This window comes from Panthera pardus, unplaced genomic scaffold, assembly GCF_024362965.1.
Source record: "Panthera pardus isolate Hobbes unplaced genomic scaffold, ASM2436296v1 HiC_scaffold_3, whole genome shotgun sequence".
Classification (NCBI taxonomy): Eukaryota; Metazoa; Chordata; class Mammalia; order Carnivora; family Felidae; genus Panthera; species Panthera pardus.
The window spans coordinates 31,605,254-31,622,976 of record NW_026526876.1 but is presented as its reverse complement, the minus strand read 5'-3'; the positions used below and the strand labels follow the sequence as shown (position 1 = coordinate 31,622,976).

Sequence of the window (17,723 nt, the reverse complement as noted above, 5' to 3'; positions counted from 1 at the left end):
GACATGAAGCTGCTGTTTGCAGGAGGTGGACAGCCAGGACGGCTCTCCCTGGGGCCAAGGTAGCTCTCCGGCCCTTTGGCGGCTGTCCCGGGCAGCCTGGGAGGGGTCAGCTGGGGATAGGCGGCAAGTAAATATAGATGCAGGGAAGGAAGCCAGGCGGCCCAGCCCTGCGCTGACCTCTCGTTGGAAGGCTGAGAAGTGTGGGGAGGGTTTATGTTTTGGCACCCTCCTGGCCAGGGGGTGAGTGACACCTGGCCCAGAAGCCTTCTAGATTTGCTGGAAGCTGGTGGTCTTCCACGGGGACCAGAGTGAGGGCCAGTGGAAAAGCTGGTCAAGAGATACTGTTCCTGTGTAACTGAGCGCAAACTGCCTTCCCTCCCTGGCGAGGCCCCTCAGAGGCGCTGCCCACCTTGATGCGTGCAAGCCAAGGGGCTGATTGGCCCCAAGGGATGTGGGGCCCATGGTACAAGGGACAGGGCCAGCCTGAAGATACCGGATGACAGTCCTTTCAGCCCCTCCCCCTACTGGGTCTTGCTCATTCTGAAGAAGGATGTCCAGAGCGTAATGTGTTTTCCCTTGCTCTCTCACCCTCTCACTGGCGGCTGGCCTTCTCCACCCTAAGACTCAGGGCCACCAGTTTTATCCCTCCCCCCAGGACACACCCTGCCACCCCCCAGCCTGGCCCTCCTTGCCCGCACCCTGGGTTACTCTGGGCACCAGCCCCACGGCGTGCGTGCCATGTCCACAGGGTCCGGCCAAGACCCCTTGGACCCCCGACTCTCGGAGGGAAATTGCAGCAAGGCAGTCACTCCACCACAGACGCATTTATTGGCAAAACCTACTCCCAAGCATCAAGGGGAAGGGTGCTAGCAGTGAGGGCGACTTTCTTTCCACTTTCCTGAGCAGTGTTCAAGGAGCAGAAGGAGGGAGGGGGCAGGGACACCCCAGTGAGGATCACAATACCAGCAGCGAAGGTTGATTGAGCGCTTCCTCTGAGGCCTGAGGCCAGGCTGGGCTAAGCAAGCGCTTTACATGCACTGTCTCATTTAAGCCTTACAAGAATCCTACAAGGTAGGTACCCTTATCGTCCCCATTTTACAGATGAGGAAGCTGAGGCATAGAATGGGGAAGTGGTGAGAGGCAGCTGTCAGCCTTCAGGGATGCACCCAAGAGCCTCCCATCGGGCGCCCAAGGCACCGGATTCTCCGTTTCAACCATTTCTCACCGCTTCCAGCTCTTTCCACTCTTTTTATATTTTTGTTTTGTAAAAAAAAAAAAAAAAAAAAAGATTATGCCCCTATTCTGCAGAGTCCACTGTCTCTTACCCCAATTGGTCAAATCTGGGTTTTCCCCAAGATTCAGCTGGGGTGAGGTTGTGGGCAGTGCGTCTCCAACGGGAGGCCTGGGCATTTGTGTGAAGCCGAAGTACAATGAAAGCTCTTAGAAAATACGCAAACAATAAATTACAAACCTCCCTCCCTCCCCCCCCATCTGATCTCACCCCCTCCATCCAAATCTAGCACAGACTCTGCATCACCGCCTCCCGCCCACCCCCCCACCCCCGCCCCCATTCCCCACCCCAGGGCAGAGTCTTTTCTCGGTTGCCCCTGTATCTGCAGGGACCAGGGCCCTCAGTAAGTGTTTGCAGAATGAATGAACACATGACTGAGTGAGAGCATGGGAGGAGGGAGTGAGCACTTAGGAGTCCTGGGTCCCCGCCCTGATTGCTTCTTCACCTGCTCCTTGCCCTCACCAGGACACCTCCCTCTGCCCCAGATGAGAGGGTCCAAGGGATGGGGGTGGGAATAGGGAAGGGGAGTCAGCAGGGGCATCTCTAGGCATGGGAAGATGGGTAACTAAAGTAGAGCCTAGGGCTCTGGCCTCAGAGTCAGGAGACCTGGTTCAAACCCCAGCTGTACAGCTCAGGAGCTGTGTGACCTTGGGCCAGCCTGAAGATACCGTCTGACAGTCCTTTCAAAGTTGACAAGGCTCCTTTTTCACATTTATCTTTGGTCCTCAGTGGCCATCCTGTAGTGTGGGTATTATTATAATTATACCCATTTTACAGAAGAGGAAGCAGAGGCTGGAGGACTTGCCCAAGGTCACACAGCATGCAGGAATTTGAACCTCACCCCCTCCACCTCCCCTGCCACTGCCCCTGTCTGTGCTGGCTGTGAAGACGTTGGTTCGGATCAGAGCCTTCCAGCTTGGGAACCCCACGTGGCAATGTGGCAGCAGGAGGGGACTACACAGCGAATTTCCTAATGTGGGCCCTACTGGCCATCTCCAGCCATAAAAGCTGGTTTACTAGTCACTCCTTCCATCCCCACCCACAGCCCCAGGGCTCCAGTTGCTACCCCAGGAGGGACATGACAGTCTATGAGATACCCATGAACTTCTGCTTTTCCTGGGAGAGAGGGGAGGCGGGAAGGTGGAGGGGGCCCTGAGGCCTGGGCCTTCTCCTCACACGGGCATGGGCGCCTCGTTATATTCATCCTGACCTTCCTCCTCATCAAAGTTCGGCTTGGCATCGTCGGCATCCAGCTGGAGGGTAGAGTAGCAGGAGAGAGGGTAAGCTTCCGGGGAGAGGCGGGGCAGATGAGCCCTCCCCGACCCCCCCCCCCCGCCCCCCCCCCGCCCCCCCCCCCCCCCCCCGGGTGCTGAGAGCGCCTCTGGAGGGAGAGGGCCTGGCTCTCTCTGAACCTTGGACGAGTCATGTCCTGCCCCCTCGGCCCCCAGGTTTGGTCCGGATGAGCGGTGTCCAATGGGCGAGGAGCCCCCGGGGATCCGGTGCCCCGGCAGGAGAAGGCCTACAGAGGGTGGGCAGGGCACCCCTTCGCCAGGACAGCCCCACAGCGACTGTCACATCGTGGAAGCATTCTACTGGAGGAGAGACTCTGTCCAAAATGACTTACAAGACCACAGGACCAGTCCCCCAGCGGTGAGGACAGCTCGTGTGGAACACAGCCCGTGTGCTTCTTAACTCTCTCCAACCCTGCCATTACTTCTGTTACAGGTGAGTAAACCCAAGGCGTAGAGAAAGGAAGCCACTTGTTCCGGGTCAGAAACTAGGATGACGCAAGCCCCAGACCCAGACCTTAACCTCTGCGCCCTTCTGCCTTCCTTTGTTTCCAGACCCGCCCCTCCTATTCTGCCAGCCCCGGGGATGACCCCTCCCTGCCCCCTGCAGCTCTGCGGGGGGTGGGGGGCGCAGGGGAGGGGAGGGGAGGGGAGCAGACACTTACACACTTGAGCTCCAGCTCCCTGAAGATGAGCGGCAGCAGGAGGCGGCGCAGAGGCACCGTGAGAATGAGGATGAAAGGCAGGATCAGTGAGATGGCCTGGAAGGACTTCACGACCCACAGCACCACCAGGCAGATGATCTGGATGCTCGTGAACAAGTGCATGCGCCAGGTCTTCACCTGCGGGCAGAGGCTGGGGTTACCGCCCGCCCTGCCCTGGCACCCCGCAACCCCCCACCCCACTCTGGGCCGGGCCGCCAGGAGGGCTCTGTACCCGCTTGACGTAGGGCACGACCGGGTGGTACTTGGGCGGCTTGAACAGAAGCAAAAAGCGGTCAAAGAGCTGGATGCCGCTGAGGGATGTGACCCCCATGTAGAGGAAGATGCCAAACAGCACAGCCAGGGGGATGAGGGACAGGATGGGCCCCATGAGGATAGACACGCCTGCGGGGAGAAGCACACGCTCTTAGCCCCCAGGGGCCCCAGTGGGCCAGAAGCATCAGGGGCTGGGGAACAAAACCATAGGTACCGTATGAAGCCCTCTTAATAGGTATTACCCCCCCATTTTACACAACAGTATTAATGCCTGTGCCGCTTTCCAAGCCTCTGACCGGCCCGCCGGGGCCCCTCAGACTTCGGCCCACGGCCAACCACTCCCAGCATCGTCCTAATCTTCCCCACCACCTAGCCCCAGGCCCCCGCCCCTCGCCCACCCCGTCCCTCCCCCCCAGGTATTACCCCCATTTTACAGATGGGGAAACAGACCCAGAGAGGGGAAGCAACTTGTCTGCAACCACGCAGCTACTAAGTGGCGGGTCAGGGAGTCAAACTCCTGCCAGCCCAATTTCAAAGCCTTTTCTTTTAGCCTCAGGGGATCACAGAGGTCAGGGGATCACAGAGGTCAGAGAAGCCCAACTTTTCCATCGCTCCAGCCCAGAATGCCTCCAACCCCCTCCACCTATCCAAACCCTGACCCTCCTCCAGCTAACACCAACTTTGCCTCCTTTAAGAAACTTCCCTGGTTCCTCCATCAGTGACCGCGGCGCTGCCCACACTGAGCTCAGCCGGATTCTCAGCTGCTCCAGAACTTGGATCAAACCCCAGTGACCCTCTGTCTTCTCTCCCACCCCAGATAACGCCTGGGGCACTGCCCTTGGGATCAGTCGTAGAACAGCCAAGCTGGAGAGACTTCAGGGGCATCTAATGAACTCTCTCATGGTACAGACCGAGAAACCGAGGCCCAGAGATGAGGAGGGTTACTAAGTTGGCAGCAGGGCAGGGCTGGAACCCACTATTCACTGAACTTCTGTCGGATAAAACTCTGAATGCTGGGTCCTATCTAGAGAAGTCCCCTGCTCCTTCCTCGACTCAGATGTCCGTCTCAGTGCCTTGGGCATTTCCTCCAGAATTCCCTCATGTGGACAACTGACACTGGGAGACACGGGCAGGGGGTACATCGGGGAGATCTGGCTACAGTGCGGGCAGGGCTGGAGAAGGCACTGGATCCTAACGGGCAGGGGCTGGGGGCCCGGAGCAAGGCCAGAGGGTGGTAGAGAGTGTGGCCAGCCCTTACTCACCCACGAGCACAGCGACCAGGAGCCCGCTGATCCGCTGCTCCCTGACCGATTGGATCTGGGGTGCAGCCCCCGGGGTGCTGTCCTTGACCATGACGGTGAGCGCGTTGGCATGGGTGATGGATCGCACGGTTGTGGCACTGAGCCAGGGCAACCCAAAGAGGGCACCCACACCGCCCATGCCGATAATTAGCAGCAGGTCCAGGTGGAATCCAGAGCCTTTGACCATCTTGCGCTCTGGTTTGCTGATGAGCAGCCTGGCGGGGGGTGGGGGTGAGGTCAGGGGTGAGCAGTGCTCTCGCTTGCCCCCACCCTCTTTGCCCCTCCTTCCTTCTCCATACTTGTGTCCCTCTGTATCTTATTTATCCTGCTGTGTTCATCTCCCTTAGCGTTCCTTGCTTCCCTCCCTCCCACCCCCTCTTGAGAATCCAGACTCTAAGAGTAGAAGTATCTTTAGATATCATCTAGAACGTCTACAAGCAGCTGATGCAGCTGAACTTCAGGGAGCCTCACTGGTACAGGTCCCTTCTGCGTTCTGGCACCTCGTTTTGTCTCCTTTTTCTTAAAAAGGCTTCCCCAAATTATACAGTGTCACGTCCCGCAAAACCTGGACCTTCCCCCGCCCCCACTCCTGCTTGTCAGGAGGGCCACAGGTTTGACTGAGACTCGCGCTCAGTCCTTGGGTGTCATGCCTGCCCGGAGCCTGTCGCTTTCCCCGCCTCGGACCCTCCCAGGCTCGGCCCCACCCTGGCTCTCACGTGGTGATCTGGGACTCAAGGAAGATGAGGATGAAAACCAGGAGGGCAGGCAGGATGGAGGCAAACATCATCCAGATGGGGAAAGGCGAATACAAGCCCAGTGGGTGGATGATCCAGCCCCGGACCGAGGAGTTGGACACCGAGAGGCCTTTAGGCACACTGAGTTTCTGTGGGAGGGGGATGCTGGTGAGAACACCGGAGGCAGGGGGCTGGGGGCAGGGAGGCAGGGCCAGCCAGGGTCCTGGGCACTTGGGAACTTACTTATGGTTTGTACCCAGTCACTGCACTAAGCCCTTTACGTACATCTTCTCATTCCCAGCTTTATAGATGAGGAAACATGATCAGAGAGGTTATGTGGTTTGCCTTGCATCACACAGCTATTTGGTGGCAGAAGTGAGATTCATACTCAGATCTGCCTGGCTAAAGCAGGTTCTTTGGAGTAAAGAGGGAATCTGCCCCAGACCCTCGCTTCAGTCAGAGGGCTCCTGTAGGGCTGTGGGAAGGACTTGGGGCTCTCAGGGGAGGCAGGGATGGGTAGGGGTAGTTCTAGCCGGCTTTGGGTTTGGGAAAGCTATTCTTGGGAGGGGGACACTGGGAGAATGAAATAACTGTGGGGAGAGAGGGTCACCTGGGTATAGGTGTCCTTGACTGAGAAATCCACCAGGACCATGATCAGAATGGAGATGGGAACCCCAAAGTCTCCAATGACCCGTCGCAGCTGAAGGCAGAAATCAGTGGTCAGTACCCGGTTGTTTCCCTACCTCCTGCCTCCCACTCCTGCCCCTTCTTCACCCAGGGCGCCTTGCTTTTCCCAGGGAGTCCATCAACATCTAATGCCCTGTCCTGCACCTCAATGTACCTGCTTCCTTTCTTCTGCCCCTGGCCCAGCCCCACCTCTGGCCCCACAGCTTCTCCATCCCTTTTTTAAGAGCTGTCCTTGGCTCCCCACTAGGTTCTCAGCCTGGGCATGCTAAGAAAGGGAGATGGGCTTGCCTGAAGAGTGGCAGCCTAGATGAGGAGGAGACCAGGGAGGCTTGGAATGGGGAATGGGAATCTAGGGTAAGAAGGAGAGCTAAGGACACTGAGGAACCTAGAGGCATGCTTTGGACTGAGATAGGGCAGTGTAGGCAAGGGCAGGGTGAGGGGAGGGTGTTCTCACCCGGCCGGGGAAGTAGGAGCTGTTCTTGAACTTGCGCAGTATCATGGCTAAGAAGAAGGTGCCAGCCATGAGCACAAGGGAGAGGAGGGCTGTGTTGGGCAGGGGAGCCTGAGGTTTGGGCACTGTTGTCACATTGTAGTCATAATCCTTCTGCAGTGGATGGTCCCGGAAGATCTGCAGCAGAAAACCAAGGCATCCTATTCCCTTTCATCCATCTGTCCATCATCCATTCATCAATCTGCCCATCATCCATCCATCCATCCATCCATCCATCAATCTGTCCATCATCTATCTATCCATCCATCCACCCATCAATCTGTCCATCATCTATCCATCCATCCATCCATCCATCCATCTATTATCCATCCATCCACTTATCTTCTTCCTCAACTGACAGGGTAACAGAGGGACAATGGGATTCTATAGCTTAGTTTTCAGGAGTAGAGACCAGGCTCAGCTTGGGTGGGGTTAAGCCACGGTGGCAATGAGTACATGTGTGTGTGCACGTGAGCACTCAGGGACTGGGAGACCTGAGAAGGCTGGTGGGCAGGAAACAAATGCCAAGGAGGTTCCTAAAAAGGGCTTCAAAGACTTGGAAACAGAAAGCCCCACCAACGAGCAGAATCAGGGGCAGACACGCATCGTCCACCCTTCCTCCATAGAAAATGCAGATGCAGAGGTGGGCATAGTTTAAGGTGACTGAGGTGAGGAGGCAGGGTGCTCCAACCACAGGCCCTGTGGTTCTTGGGGGTGAGTGTAGAGACGGCATGCAGGACTGGACATGGGCGCACAGAGGCACAGGCACTATGCAGTCACAGCAAGAGTACCAGCCCACAGGGGTCCTGGGGGGCTCAATGTGTTAAGCATCCAAGTCTTGATTTCGGCTCAGGTCATGATCCCAGGGTCGTGAGATTGAGCCCCATGTTGGGTTCCGTGCTGGGTGTGGAGTCTGCTTGGGATTCTCTCTCTCCCTCTGCCCCTCCCCTGCTCACACTCCCTCTCTCCCTCCCTCTCAAAAAAGAGAGCACCGGCCCACAGGCAGCAGATGTCAACAGGAATGCGGTCACGGCCACACACTGTGAAGGTACAGCCGCACGAGTGCCATATGGACACGTGCGCAGCGACACACACGGTCGCATGGCGCGTGCACAGAGTCACACGTGCTTGTCGACACTCCCGTGGCCCCTACCTTGATCAGCTTGAAGAAGGTCTCAGAGATAAAGATGAGGGAAATGAGGATGGAGAAGATCTCTTGGGTGTAGCGGGAGATAAACTGGACCAGGAAGCTGCCCTCGAAGGCCACAATGAGCACCACTAGCAGGACGAGCCAGAAGCCGATCCACACGCGGCCCACGATGTACTCCAGGTTGTTACTGCTGCAGAACTGCAAGGGCGGGAGAGGCGGCTGGGTCAGCGGACGGGCCCAGGCACCGTGCGTCAGGCAGGTGGGGTCAGGGCCAGAACAGAGCTACCGAGAAAAAGGCTTCCTCGAACACGAGCAGGGGTCCTGAAAAGCCAACCACCAGCAGCGGCTGAGCCCCGAGCAGGGAGAAGATGACGCCCTGGGCCGCAGTGGAGATGAGCAGCTCCGACACCCCCATGTGGTTAAAGGTCTTTTCTCCTGTGGGTAGAAGTTACAGTGTGGTCAAGGTCAAGAGGTCATTCCCAACGGCCAATAGAGCGTTTCACGGGCAGGCTGGTGCAGGGGCCCCGACCGTCAGATCGGGACGGAAGACAGGGCCGACACGGAGGCCAAAGGGTCAGAGGTGAAGGTGAGGGGGGCCATGTGGAGGCACTGACCCAGGAGGCCGCCGAAGGTGATGGCCGGTGACAGGGCAGCAAAGTAGATGAAGATAATGGTAGCCAGGACCTGGGGGCTGAACGCGTCTGTGATGTCACTCGGGTAGTGGGAGTAGCGGCGCTTGATGTCGCGTACCAGGCCCCCAAAGAACTGGCCTGTCCGTCGTAGAGGGTCTTCCGGGGCACCAGGGACCTCTGGACCCCCATTCAAATCTGCAGTCAAGGACAGGACCGTGGTCACAGGGGGTAACAGCAGGAGGTGTGGGGAGAGAGGAATCAAGGGGAGAATCTTTATTTTTTATGCTCATTTATCTATTTTTTGAGAGAGAAAGAGAGAGAGAGAAGAGAGAGAGAGAGAATCCCAAGCAGGCTCCGAGCCGTGAGCGCAGAGCCCAACAAGGGGCTCAAACTCGCAAACTGTGAGATCATGACCTGAGCTGAAATCAAGAGCCTGACGCCCAGCCCAACCGACTGAGCGACCCAGGAGCCCCGAGGGGAGAATCTGCTGATGGGAAGGGAGTGGCCAAGGAGGCTGGGAGACATGAAGACAGAGAGAGGAGGGGAGGCAGGGTCCCGCAGGGCTGCGCCGGGGGAGCTGAGGGTCTGTGGGGGCTGCAGGGTAGGTACCTAGGCCTTTGTAGAGTCTGGGCTCCTGCCTGACAGTGCCTACTCGTCTCTGCAGCAGCTCTCTCTGCACGGGCACCAGACCGAGCAGGGCCTTCTCAGAGGGGACTTCGGAGGGAGGCAGCACCAGGCTGCAGTCCAGAAACTCCTCTAGGTTTTTCACCAGCTCGTCCCGGCTCTGGGCCAGGTAGGCCTCAATGCGGAACACCTGGGGGCCGGAGAGAGGGTCAGGGCTGCCTGCACCTGCTAGACAAAAGGACCCAAGAGGCCACATTCAGGGCCTCCAGGAACCAGAACCCTCTCCCCCAGCTCCTTCGTGCTAGGAACTGCTTTTCCTGCTGCCCCCCTCACCTTTATGCCCACCACAAAAGGGTTTTGGGGAGGCAGACAGGGCCTCGAGTGGGGAAAGGGGAAAGGAGGCAGGGCCAGACCAGGCCAGACCTAACCCGCTGGAACCCGGTCGGAGTGGCCACACCAGACCAGGCCAGATCAGGCAGGGCTGGGCCAGAGCACGGGAGCCCTGGACTACCTGCCCCTGGCCGCACAGGGTGGAAGCAGCTGGGTTAGACGGCATGTGCCAGACCAGCAGAACTAAAGTGGCCCGGGCCGGTCCAGTGAGTGACGTCAGCGGCCGCCCCGCCTCAGGCTCCCCCAGCCCTCGCCAGCCCCTCCTCACCTTCTCCGACATGAGGGTGGCAGCAGCCCGCCCCAGCTGGGTGTAGTCGATGCGGGGGACCTCAGGTCCCAGCAGCACGAAGAGGAAGCGCACGGGCACTTGGACCCGCACGGCCTCCTCCAGCAACGGGGCCTCCTCCAGCGAAGAGGCCTCCTTCAGCCGCACGAAGCCCAGCACGGGGCGTGCCAGGAACTGCGCTCGGCCTGCGAGGGGAAGGGGTGACGGGGTGGGGGGTGGGGTGGTCAGGCCCGGCTGAGGGGGGGCTGCTGGGGCCGGGCTCAGGGAGACGAAGGCTGGGCCGGGCCGGGAGGCAGAAGCAGGGGGTGCGGAGGGAAAGGGGGCACCAGCTCCTTACCCACTAGCACCAGGGTGGCCTCCGAATCTGGGGGTATCTTTTCCAGAATTCCAGATGCTGAGTGGTCTTCTATGTCTTTCTCTCCCTGTTGGAAGGAGGGTGGTGAGGGGACGCCTCTGGCCACTCTGAGCATCCAGCCCCCTCCTTCCCTAACCACTGTCATGTCTCTGCATGTTCAGGTTGGGAGCTCTCCAGCGCTCCCCTCACCCCTGGTACAGCCTCACCTTACAGAAGAGCTTCGTCTCTAACGAGGGCTGCTGCTGGGAAAGCAGAGGCTCTGAGGGGTTCCCAGAACTCGTCACAACTGTGGGCTTCATACCCCCCAAGTCCTCCAGGTCTCTGGCATGGCTGCAGGAAACACAGGGGACGCGGACTGAGAGAGCTGTTCGGGCCGGGCTGTTAATAGCGTGGAGACCCGTGGTGGGAGGGATCAAGCGGGGCTCCCCAGTGACCAGACTAGAGAAACCCCGGGGCAGGAAGACGATCGGCCTCCTGTGGAAGGACGGGGTGGATGCCAGCGGGTGGCCTCCGTCTGGAAGGACGAGGTGGGGCCAGGAGGGATGGAGGGAAGGGCCTTGAGAGCCTCGCCTCCTGAGGACCAGTAGCCCCCCAGATCTGGGCATGGAGACATGGTCTCCCCCCAAGAGGTGTCCGAGGCAGGAGCCATCGTGGAGAAAAGTGGGCCCTGGTCCGGTGGGGGAGGGGCCACCCGGGCCTCTAGGGAGAGCTCGGGGCAGGCGGGCCGGGGAGGTGGGCCTTTTGGCTGTGGAGTCCAGGTCCTGGCAGGCAGGGGCACCTGTGCTGGAGCAGCAGGATCCGGAGCAGTGTCTCTCGGTCGTCAGGCCGGATCAGATCCTCGTAGATAAACCTGTCCAGCAGCTGGTTGGCCACCCCCGCCAGGGAAGTCTCTGGCAGGTCCAGGAGGACAGCACCTGCAAGGGGTGGTGGGGTGAGCCGGGCGGCGGGACGTTGGCCCTCCTCCCCTCCACCGAGCCGTAGGTGCAGGGTCGCAGAGGCACCCGGCAGGGCTCACCCTTGGCAAAGGCTCTCTGCAGCTCCAGGAGGCTCCAGAAGGTGAGGTAGGACAGGTGCGGGCAGCCCCAGGTCCCGTCTTCCCCCAGGTTCTCCTCCAGCCGCATCCAGTGCGCGACCTCCACCCACCGCAGCTCTTGGTTCTTCCCATCCATCACCAGCTCGTGCAACTCCACATAGACCTGCAGCCCCACAGGCCTGAGTTCGTCTCCAGGGCCCGGAGCAGCGCCCTGGGGAGAAGACTGGCAGCCCGGGACATGGGGGACACTCAGCAGGCTCTGAGGGATGTCTGGGGGAGGCCCGGGGTCCTGGGAGGCGCTCGGGGCAGACCCCGAGCTCAGGAGGGGGACCGGCAGGAGCAGCAGCCTGGGCGTGTCGAGCGAGGCAGCAAGTGTGGGGAAGGGTACAGCCCACAGCCCTGGCTCTATTCCCCGACTCCCTGACTGGCCTCCTCACCCCATCTCAGAGGCATTTGGAGAACCTCTGGACCAAAAGGGGTGCTAGAGGGGACACCTGGGAGGAAAAGGAGAAAGGAGGACTTCGGGGTCATCGGGTGGATCTCCTGCCTTCAAGACTGTTGAGCGGGCTCGGCATGCCCTTCCCTGTCCTTGGGGCCAGAGGACCACTCCCTGGAGCCTCGCTGAGGACAGACCCAACTTCCCAAGCAGCTAGACAGTCTGCTGCCCAGCAGGGAAGTGCGGGGCCTGGCGGACCTGGGCAGAGGGGGCACGTATGTAATTCTGTGCTTCCCCAGGGAGCACATGACAGCCTGGCCAGAGGGTCTGGGAGGGCAGGTCCCCAGCAGTTACTTTATCTCTGCCCAGGGCTCTCCCTGCTCAGTGGAAGAAGGCCCCGGGCACCCCATCAGCGAGGGGTGTCCTCTCCCATTCTGCCAATTTCCCGGGGTGCCCACTCCTTCTCTACCTGTTGGTGGGGTTCGCCGATGCTAAAGCTGTGTCTGTCCTTCTTCACCTCCCTTCCCCTGGTAGAAGGGCAGGTCCCACGGGCAACACAGAAAAGAGAATTGGGGGAGCCCAGGGGTCCTCACCTCGTGGGTCTCTGGGTACAATGTGATGTGATAATCTGTGGCTGTCGGCTCGGCTTCGTGAGCTGAAAACCCGGAGGCCAGTTAGGGTTGCCCCCAGATAATGCCCCCCTCGGGGTCGTCCTGCACCTCCACCCCCCCACCCCCCCCCCCGTGAGCCTCAGCGCAGCAAGCCTCCCTCCCTTTGCCGCTGGGCAGGACCGGGGTGCCCGCACCCCACCCACCCCACCCCTGCTGCTCCATGGGCTGTGGCCCCCCGTGTGTCCGTTCTTGGCCCGGCCTGGCTCTGTCATGCCCCGTCCAAGCATGGTGGACGACCCTTGAGACTCATCTTCAGCGGTGACAGAGAGGGTCACCTCCGAGGTACAGGGTCCTGAGCAGCAAATCTCAGGATTCTCCTAGGATCGCCCTCCTCTCCCATCACCTTCTGGGACCAGGTTCCCTACCTTCCTCCTTCCAGCCTCAGCAATCCCACCCACCCCAAAACTCCTCACCGTCTCCAGGTGGAGCACTGGGAGCCAGGGTGGGCTCTACCTTATATAGCCCCCACCCCCCCACCCCTCTCCCAGCCCGCATTTCTCAGAGGGGCCTCTTATCTTCCATACCAATTGCCAGCACTTAAGTCCTGTTGACGGTAAACAGGTCCCCACCTGGGGCTCCCCAACCGAGACCTTGACAGGGCCAGGAAGGTTTCCTAGTATCTCTCTGCCCTGGGAGGGTCCCCACGGCCCCCCATTTCTCAGGACCTCTAGACCCCCAAACAGAACGATGCTCTCAGGACAGACCCAGTGCCTGGCCAAGAAGTCAGCCTTGGATGGGCACAGGTGGCCTGTGGGCTCCTGCCCTTGTCCCAGACAGGCTTGGCTGCCCTGTCCCAAATCGAAAGGCCTGGCCATGGGTGACTGGTTCTGCCCGGCCCCCACCCCACCCCACCCCCGCAGTCACCCCCTGTGATCATTTCAAACAAAACTCTGTTTATCCTTCAATCAGCCAGGATTGTGGGGAAACTGGCCCTGGGGCTGGGGAGGTAGTGGAGAAGGGAGAAGGCATGTTGCCCACCCGTCTCTGTCTGGGGCTCAGCACCTCATCCCAACAAGACAAAGAGAGACGGGGCTCACCCACTGGCTCCTCCACCTGAAACACGGGGACGTCTGGGTCTTCATAGTCCTCCTGTTCTAGAGTGATCTCCAGCTCCTCTTCATAGTCATCCTGTGGGAAGTGGCCATCAGGGCTGGGCTGTGAAGGGCTTCTCCAGCCACCACGAAGGGAGGGGTCCAGGGCGGGGTTCCCAGAGCCCCGAGGTAGGAGCCCTGCAGGTACCACGAAAGACTCACCAGCCGCTCCCCCATGGTGCTGTCCAGATTTCCTATTTGTCTGCGGTGATCTGCTCTCCCAACATAACCCACACTGCTGGTCCCTGCAGTGGGGCAGCACAGGCTGAGTGAGACACAGGGCATCCCGGAGTCTTCTGATCCCCCGCCCCCAGAGGAGGCTACATTTGAGTGGAGGGGGATCCCATGTGTTGGGAGACAGTGGGCTCAGGGGAAGAAGTGTCGGAGGGGCCTGGAGGAAGGAGCTAGATTTGTAGGTTGAGGGCGGGTGCACGGGGGGGCCAGGAGAGATGGGGCAGGTAGAGGAAGCTTGGCTGGCATTGATCAAAGGGCGTTTGAGAGGATGGAGGGCCTTCAGGTTCAACTCCTTCCTCTGGCCACCAGTCCTCACCTGGCTTCTTTTCCTGTCCATCCTCAGGACTTAGCCAACTCCGGGGACATGACCTGTTTCTTCTTCAAGGAGCTTAGCTCCCCTGACAGTCTTCACAACATACCCTCTTCTGCCAGAAACAGCTACTTTCTGCTGGGCATGGGCTGTAGCGTCCTTGGGAGTGGCTCACGGGTGCTGAATGACATGGCCCTGTTTCTCTCCCCCACTCCATCTCTCATACTCGCTCCCCACCTATCCTGTTGGCCTTACGAGCCCTTTCCTGCCCCAGGGCCTTTGCACATGCAATTGCCCGCATCCCAGGTACCCCTCCCCCACACCTCATCCCTTCCCACATCTCAGCTCTTCAGATTCCCTTCCTGACCACCCTGCCATTCACTGACCCGATCTGTCGTTTTCTGGTCGTTTGATTCATTTATGTATACATCATTTGAGGATGCCTCTAGTAGGGAAGCCACTCGAGTGCCAAGATCTATGTCTCAGTCCCTCCCTACTCAGTCTCCACTAATCCCCTACTCCTAGAAGAATGGTTGCCACCAATAAATAAGTTTTGGATGAATGTAAAGCGTGGCTCCGCCCTGCAGGCTTGTGCCTCTGGGACTGGGGAGTCAGGATGCCTGGGACTCGGCCAAGAGACGGCTGAGCCCCGCGCCTCCATTTGCTCAGTTGCGGCTCTGGCAGAGAGGGAGGCATGGTCACTCCAGGAATGTGAGGACCAGCCCCAGGGGAGCACAGAGGTCCCCTAGGGTGGCCCCGGACTGGGCGTGGAGGGGCTCCCTTTCCCCCTCACCCACTGAAGCCCTGGGTGTTGCGACAACGGCGATTCGGGTCAGGTCGACAAACATGCCCGCTCCGTGCCCGCATGGAGCTGAGATGAACAAGACAACTGTCCCTCCCCTCGAGAAGCTCCCGGCCCTGACTGGGACCGCAAACTGGGAACGCGTGACAGGCTGAGGGCGCCGGGAGATAACGAGTCCCCCAGACAAACAAGAGATGAGCAGAACGTGTCGGGGGCCCAGGATCGTAGGGCAGGACAAAGGGTAGGAAGGACCTGCGGGTGGGGTTGGGGGTGGGGTGGCTCCAAGGAGGGGGACCCTGGGGCTGGGCCGAGAAGCTCTGAAGGACCTGAAGGGCTGAGAGGTGGGGAAGGACAGTCCGGGTCTGAGGAGTGGCTGCCCAAAGTGCAGAGCTGGGACCGTGCCAGACAAGGCTGAGGGAAGAGGGCAGGGAGGGTACACAGAGAGAATGGGACAGAGAAATTTCTTTCCGAGGAGTGGGTGGTGCTGGGGTCCCAAGAGATAGGGAGAGGGCATGACAGAGGCCCGCCAGACTGAGAAAGGCAGGGGTCCCTGCCTCGCGGTGGTGGTAGGGGAGGTGATGACCAGGGCACGGCCCTTGAGGACCCTTGTCACACAGCTTTTTCTCTCCCTCTCCTGTCCCTCTCTTTCCTCTTCTCCCATCTTTGTTTCCTTCCTCCCTTCTCTGGCCTTGCCCCGACCTGGGCCTCAGATCCCTAGCAGTCTCAAGGGTATTAAGCCTTAGGGGCTAAAAGTCCCACCTGTGAGGCTGGGACTGTGGCCTCCATTTCTGAGAAGTGGGTTGGTCCGAGGGGCCGTACAGAGCCACAGGAAGCAGCCTGTCTGCCACTGACTGGCCGAATAGCCTTGGGCAGCCCCCAGCCTCTCTCCAGGCCTCAGTCATCCCATCTGTACAATGGGGAGGGCCTTCCGGCCAGGGTTCTGAGACCTCAGTGAGACAGAAGAGAGGAGAACGGGGGTGATTTGAACGCATCTGGGGCCTTACAGGGTGCACCCATGACCCAGATTGCTGGTCCCACTAGGCCCAGTCACCCCCCGCAGCTGCCGGCCTCGCACTGATAAGAGCCTGGAACCCGATCCCTGCCCTGTGTCTGGAAACTCCCCAAACACCTGGCCGTCCAACCAGCCAGGGCAAGGCCAGATAACGGTGAGCAGGGCATCTGGAGCCCAGGAGGTGGAGCACAGCTGGCAGAGGCTGGGGTCGGGGATGGGGCGGGGTGGGGGGTTGACCAGATGATATAGGGAGGGTTCCCTGGTGGCATAGCACTGCCTTTGTGTAATCGCCCCCACACTGCACAGAGCTGTACTGCCTTATCTCCTATAGTCCCCAAACTACTCTGTGAAATGGGTAATGTCATTAACCCCATTTTACAGATGAGAAAGCTGAGGTTCAGGAGGGTTAACTTGTTTTGGTCCTATGGTAGGTAGGTATCAGAGGCGGGTTTAAACCCTGGCCCAGCTGACTCCAGCCACATCTCTAGCCATCATGCTGAGCTGCCTCCTAGAAGAGAAAACAGCGCTAAGCTGTTCAGCACTAGTGGTTAAGAGCGTGAACCCCGCAGTCAGACTGCCTGGGTTCAGATCCTAGCCCTGCCACTGCCTGCGTGACCTCGGGCAAGTGACTCAACCTCTCTGTGCCTTGGTTTCCTTACCTGTAAAGTGGGGGTGATATTGATACCTACCTTATAAGCCTGTTGTAGCACTGAGTTAAGTTGATCTACGTAAAGCACTTAGAATAACGTCTGACACACAAAGAGCTCAGTGTACAAGTTTGCTGTCATTATCACTGAGACTGGGGATCAAGGTCAGACTCGCTTTCTTCACCTATGTCTCTGATTTTCCTTCAATTCCCATGGAATTAGCCTAAATGCTTTGAGATCCTTGGGTGATGGGGGACTCCTCCTTTCCCCGCAAACACTCTCTAGGATGGGCTCGGTGCCGGGTCTGCCTGGTCGACTCCCCTGCAAGCATCCCATACGGGAAGCACTGTCATTGGCCAACTTTCCTCGCAAGAGGGAGATCGGATGGCCTGTACATCCCCACACGTGGAGGAAAGAGGGAGCTGGGCTGTAAGACCGGTGGGAGTGGTAAATAGGAGCCTGACAAGGACCCACACTTGGAGGGGGGGGGGATCAGATTTGCCCCCCACCCCCACCCCAGCCACATGCCTCTGCTGCTACATGCCAGTCTCTTTTTCCTAACACCTGCAGCCCTGTGCTCTCCGGCTGTAGGTGCCAATGGGCTTGTGCCCTTAGGGGTAACAACACATATCCTACGTTCTCAACCCACCCACCCACACCGCCCCCCCCTTGGAGGTTGGGTGCCTGTGCCCACCTAGACACAGATTCAGGCTGTGCACCTGCAGAAGCCCTCGGGACAGGTGCTGCAGGCCACCCCCCAGCCCCTCCCGGCCCTGCTTACCTGCTCACGAGCCTTGGGGTCCCTCAGCGAACTCCTGAAGCCACCGGTGTTCTCTGCAACCAGCCGAGCTCACACCTGCTCTAACAGCACCAGGTCCTGGCTCCCAAACCCCTGACTCATGCCCCCGCCTCCTAATCTGCCCGCCCCACGGTCCCGGGAGCCCCTTCCCACCCCCCGCCCGGCTCCTTCTGGGTGCCCAGTAAACAGAGTTATCTCTTACACACATCTGGACAGCTGTGAGTCTGGCCCACCCCACCCCAGCCAGCTAGCCCCCAGGGCCGCCTGATGCCCTCCTGGCTCTCAAGGACTCTCCTCGGTCTTCCTTCGTGGACCAAGGTCGGATGGTTGGCTTCTCGAGCTCCCAGCCTCATAGCAGGTCTGTCCCAGCTTCTGGATGCCCCTGTCCTGCATCTGTCCGCCCTCGCTCTGGCCAGATTCCTCTGCTCCGGCCCCAAGATACATGGGAGCCTTCTCTCTTCTCTCTTGGCTCAGAACTTGCT

General features: G+C 59.5%; 1 protein-coding gene across 1 annotated transcript; it reads right to left on the bottom strand.

The window, feature by feature from the left end:
- Positions 1-1,575: 1,575 nt before the first annotated feature.
- Positions 1,576-17,333, bottom strand: SLC4A1 (solute carrier family 4 member 1 (Diego blood group)). The gene is made up of 20 exons (XM_053892889.1): positions 17,224-17,333; positions 13,600-13,682; positions 13,384-13,474; positions 12,269-12,330; positions 11,222-11,402; positions 10,985-11,120; positions 10,418-10,536; positions 10,189-10,302; positions 9,834-10,036; positions 9,161-9,365; positions 8,534-8,746; positions 8,206-8,354; positions 7,923-8,117; positions 6,734-6,907; positions 6,203-6,292; positions 5,575-5,741; positions 4,820-5,073; positions 3,517-3,686; positions 3,246-3,422; positions 1,576-2,544 (listed from the first exon to the last, which is right to left on the bottom strand). The coding sequence occupies exons 2-20, from the start codon at positions 13,612-13,614 to the stop codon at positions 2,464-2,466; spliced, it is 2,796 nt and encodes a 931-aa protein (XP_053748864.1). The 5' UTR covers positions 13,615-13,682; positions 17,224-17,333; the 3' UTR covers positions 1,576-2,463.
- Between the last annotated feature and the right edge of the window lie 390 nt (positions 17,334-17,723).

What these genes read in the sequence shown, in the direction of transcription:
- SLC4A1 (XM_053892889.1), bottom strand. An exon ending in TGTACCCAGAGACCCACGAG is followed by an intron (nt 11,403 to 12,268) that starts GTGAGGACCCCT and finishes GTGGGGCTGCAG; the next exon opens with GTCTATGTGGAGTTGCACGA. An exon ending in CCTGGTCGCTGTGCTCGTGG is followed by an intron (nt 3,687 to 4,819) that starts GTGAGTAAGGGC and finishes TTCTCCCCGCAG; the next exon opens with GCGTGTCTATCCTCATGGGG.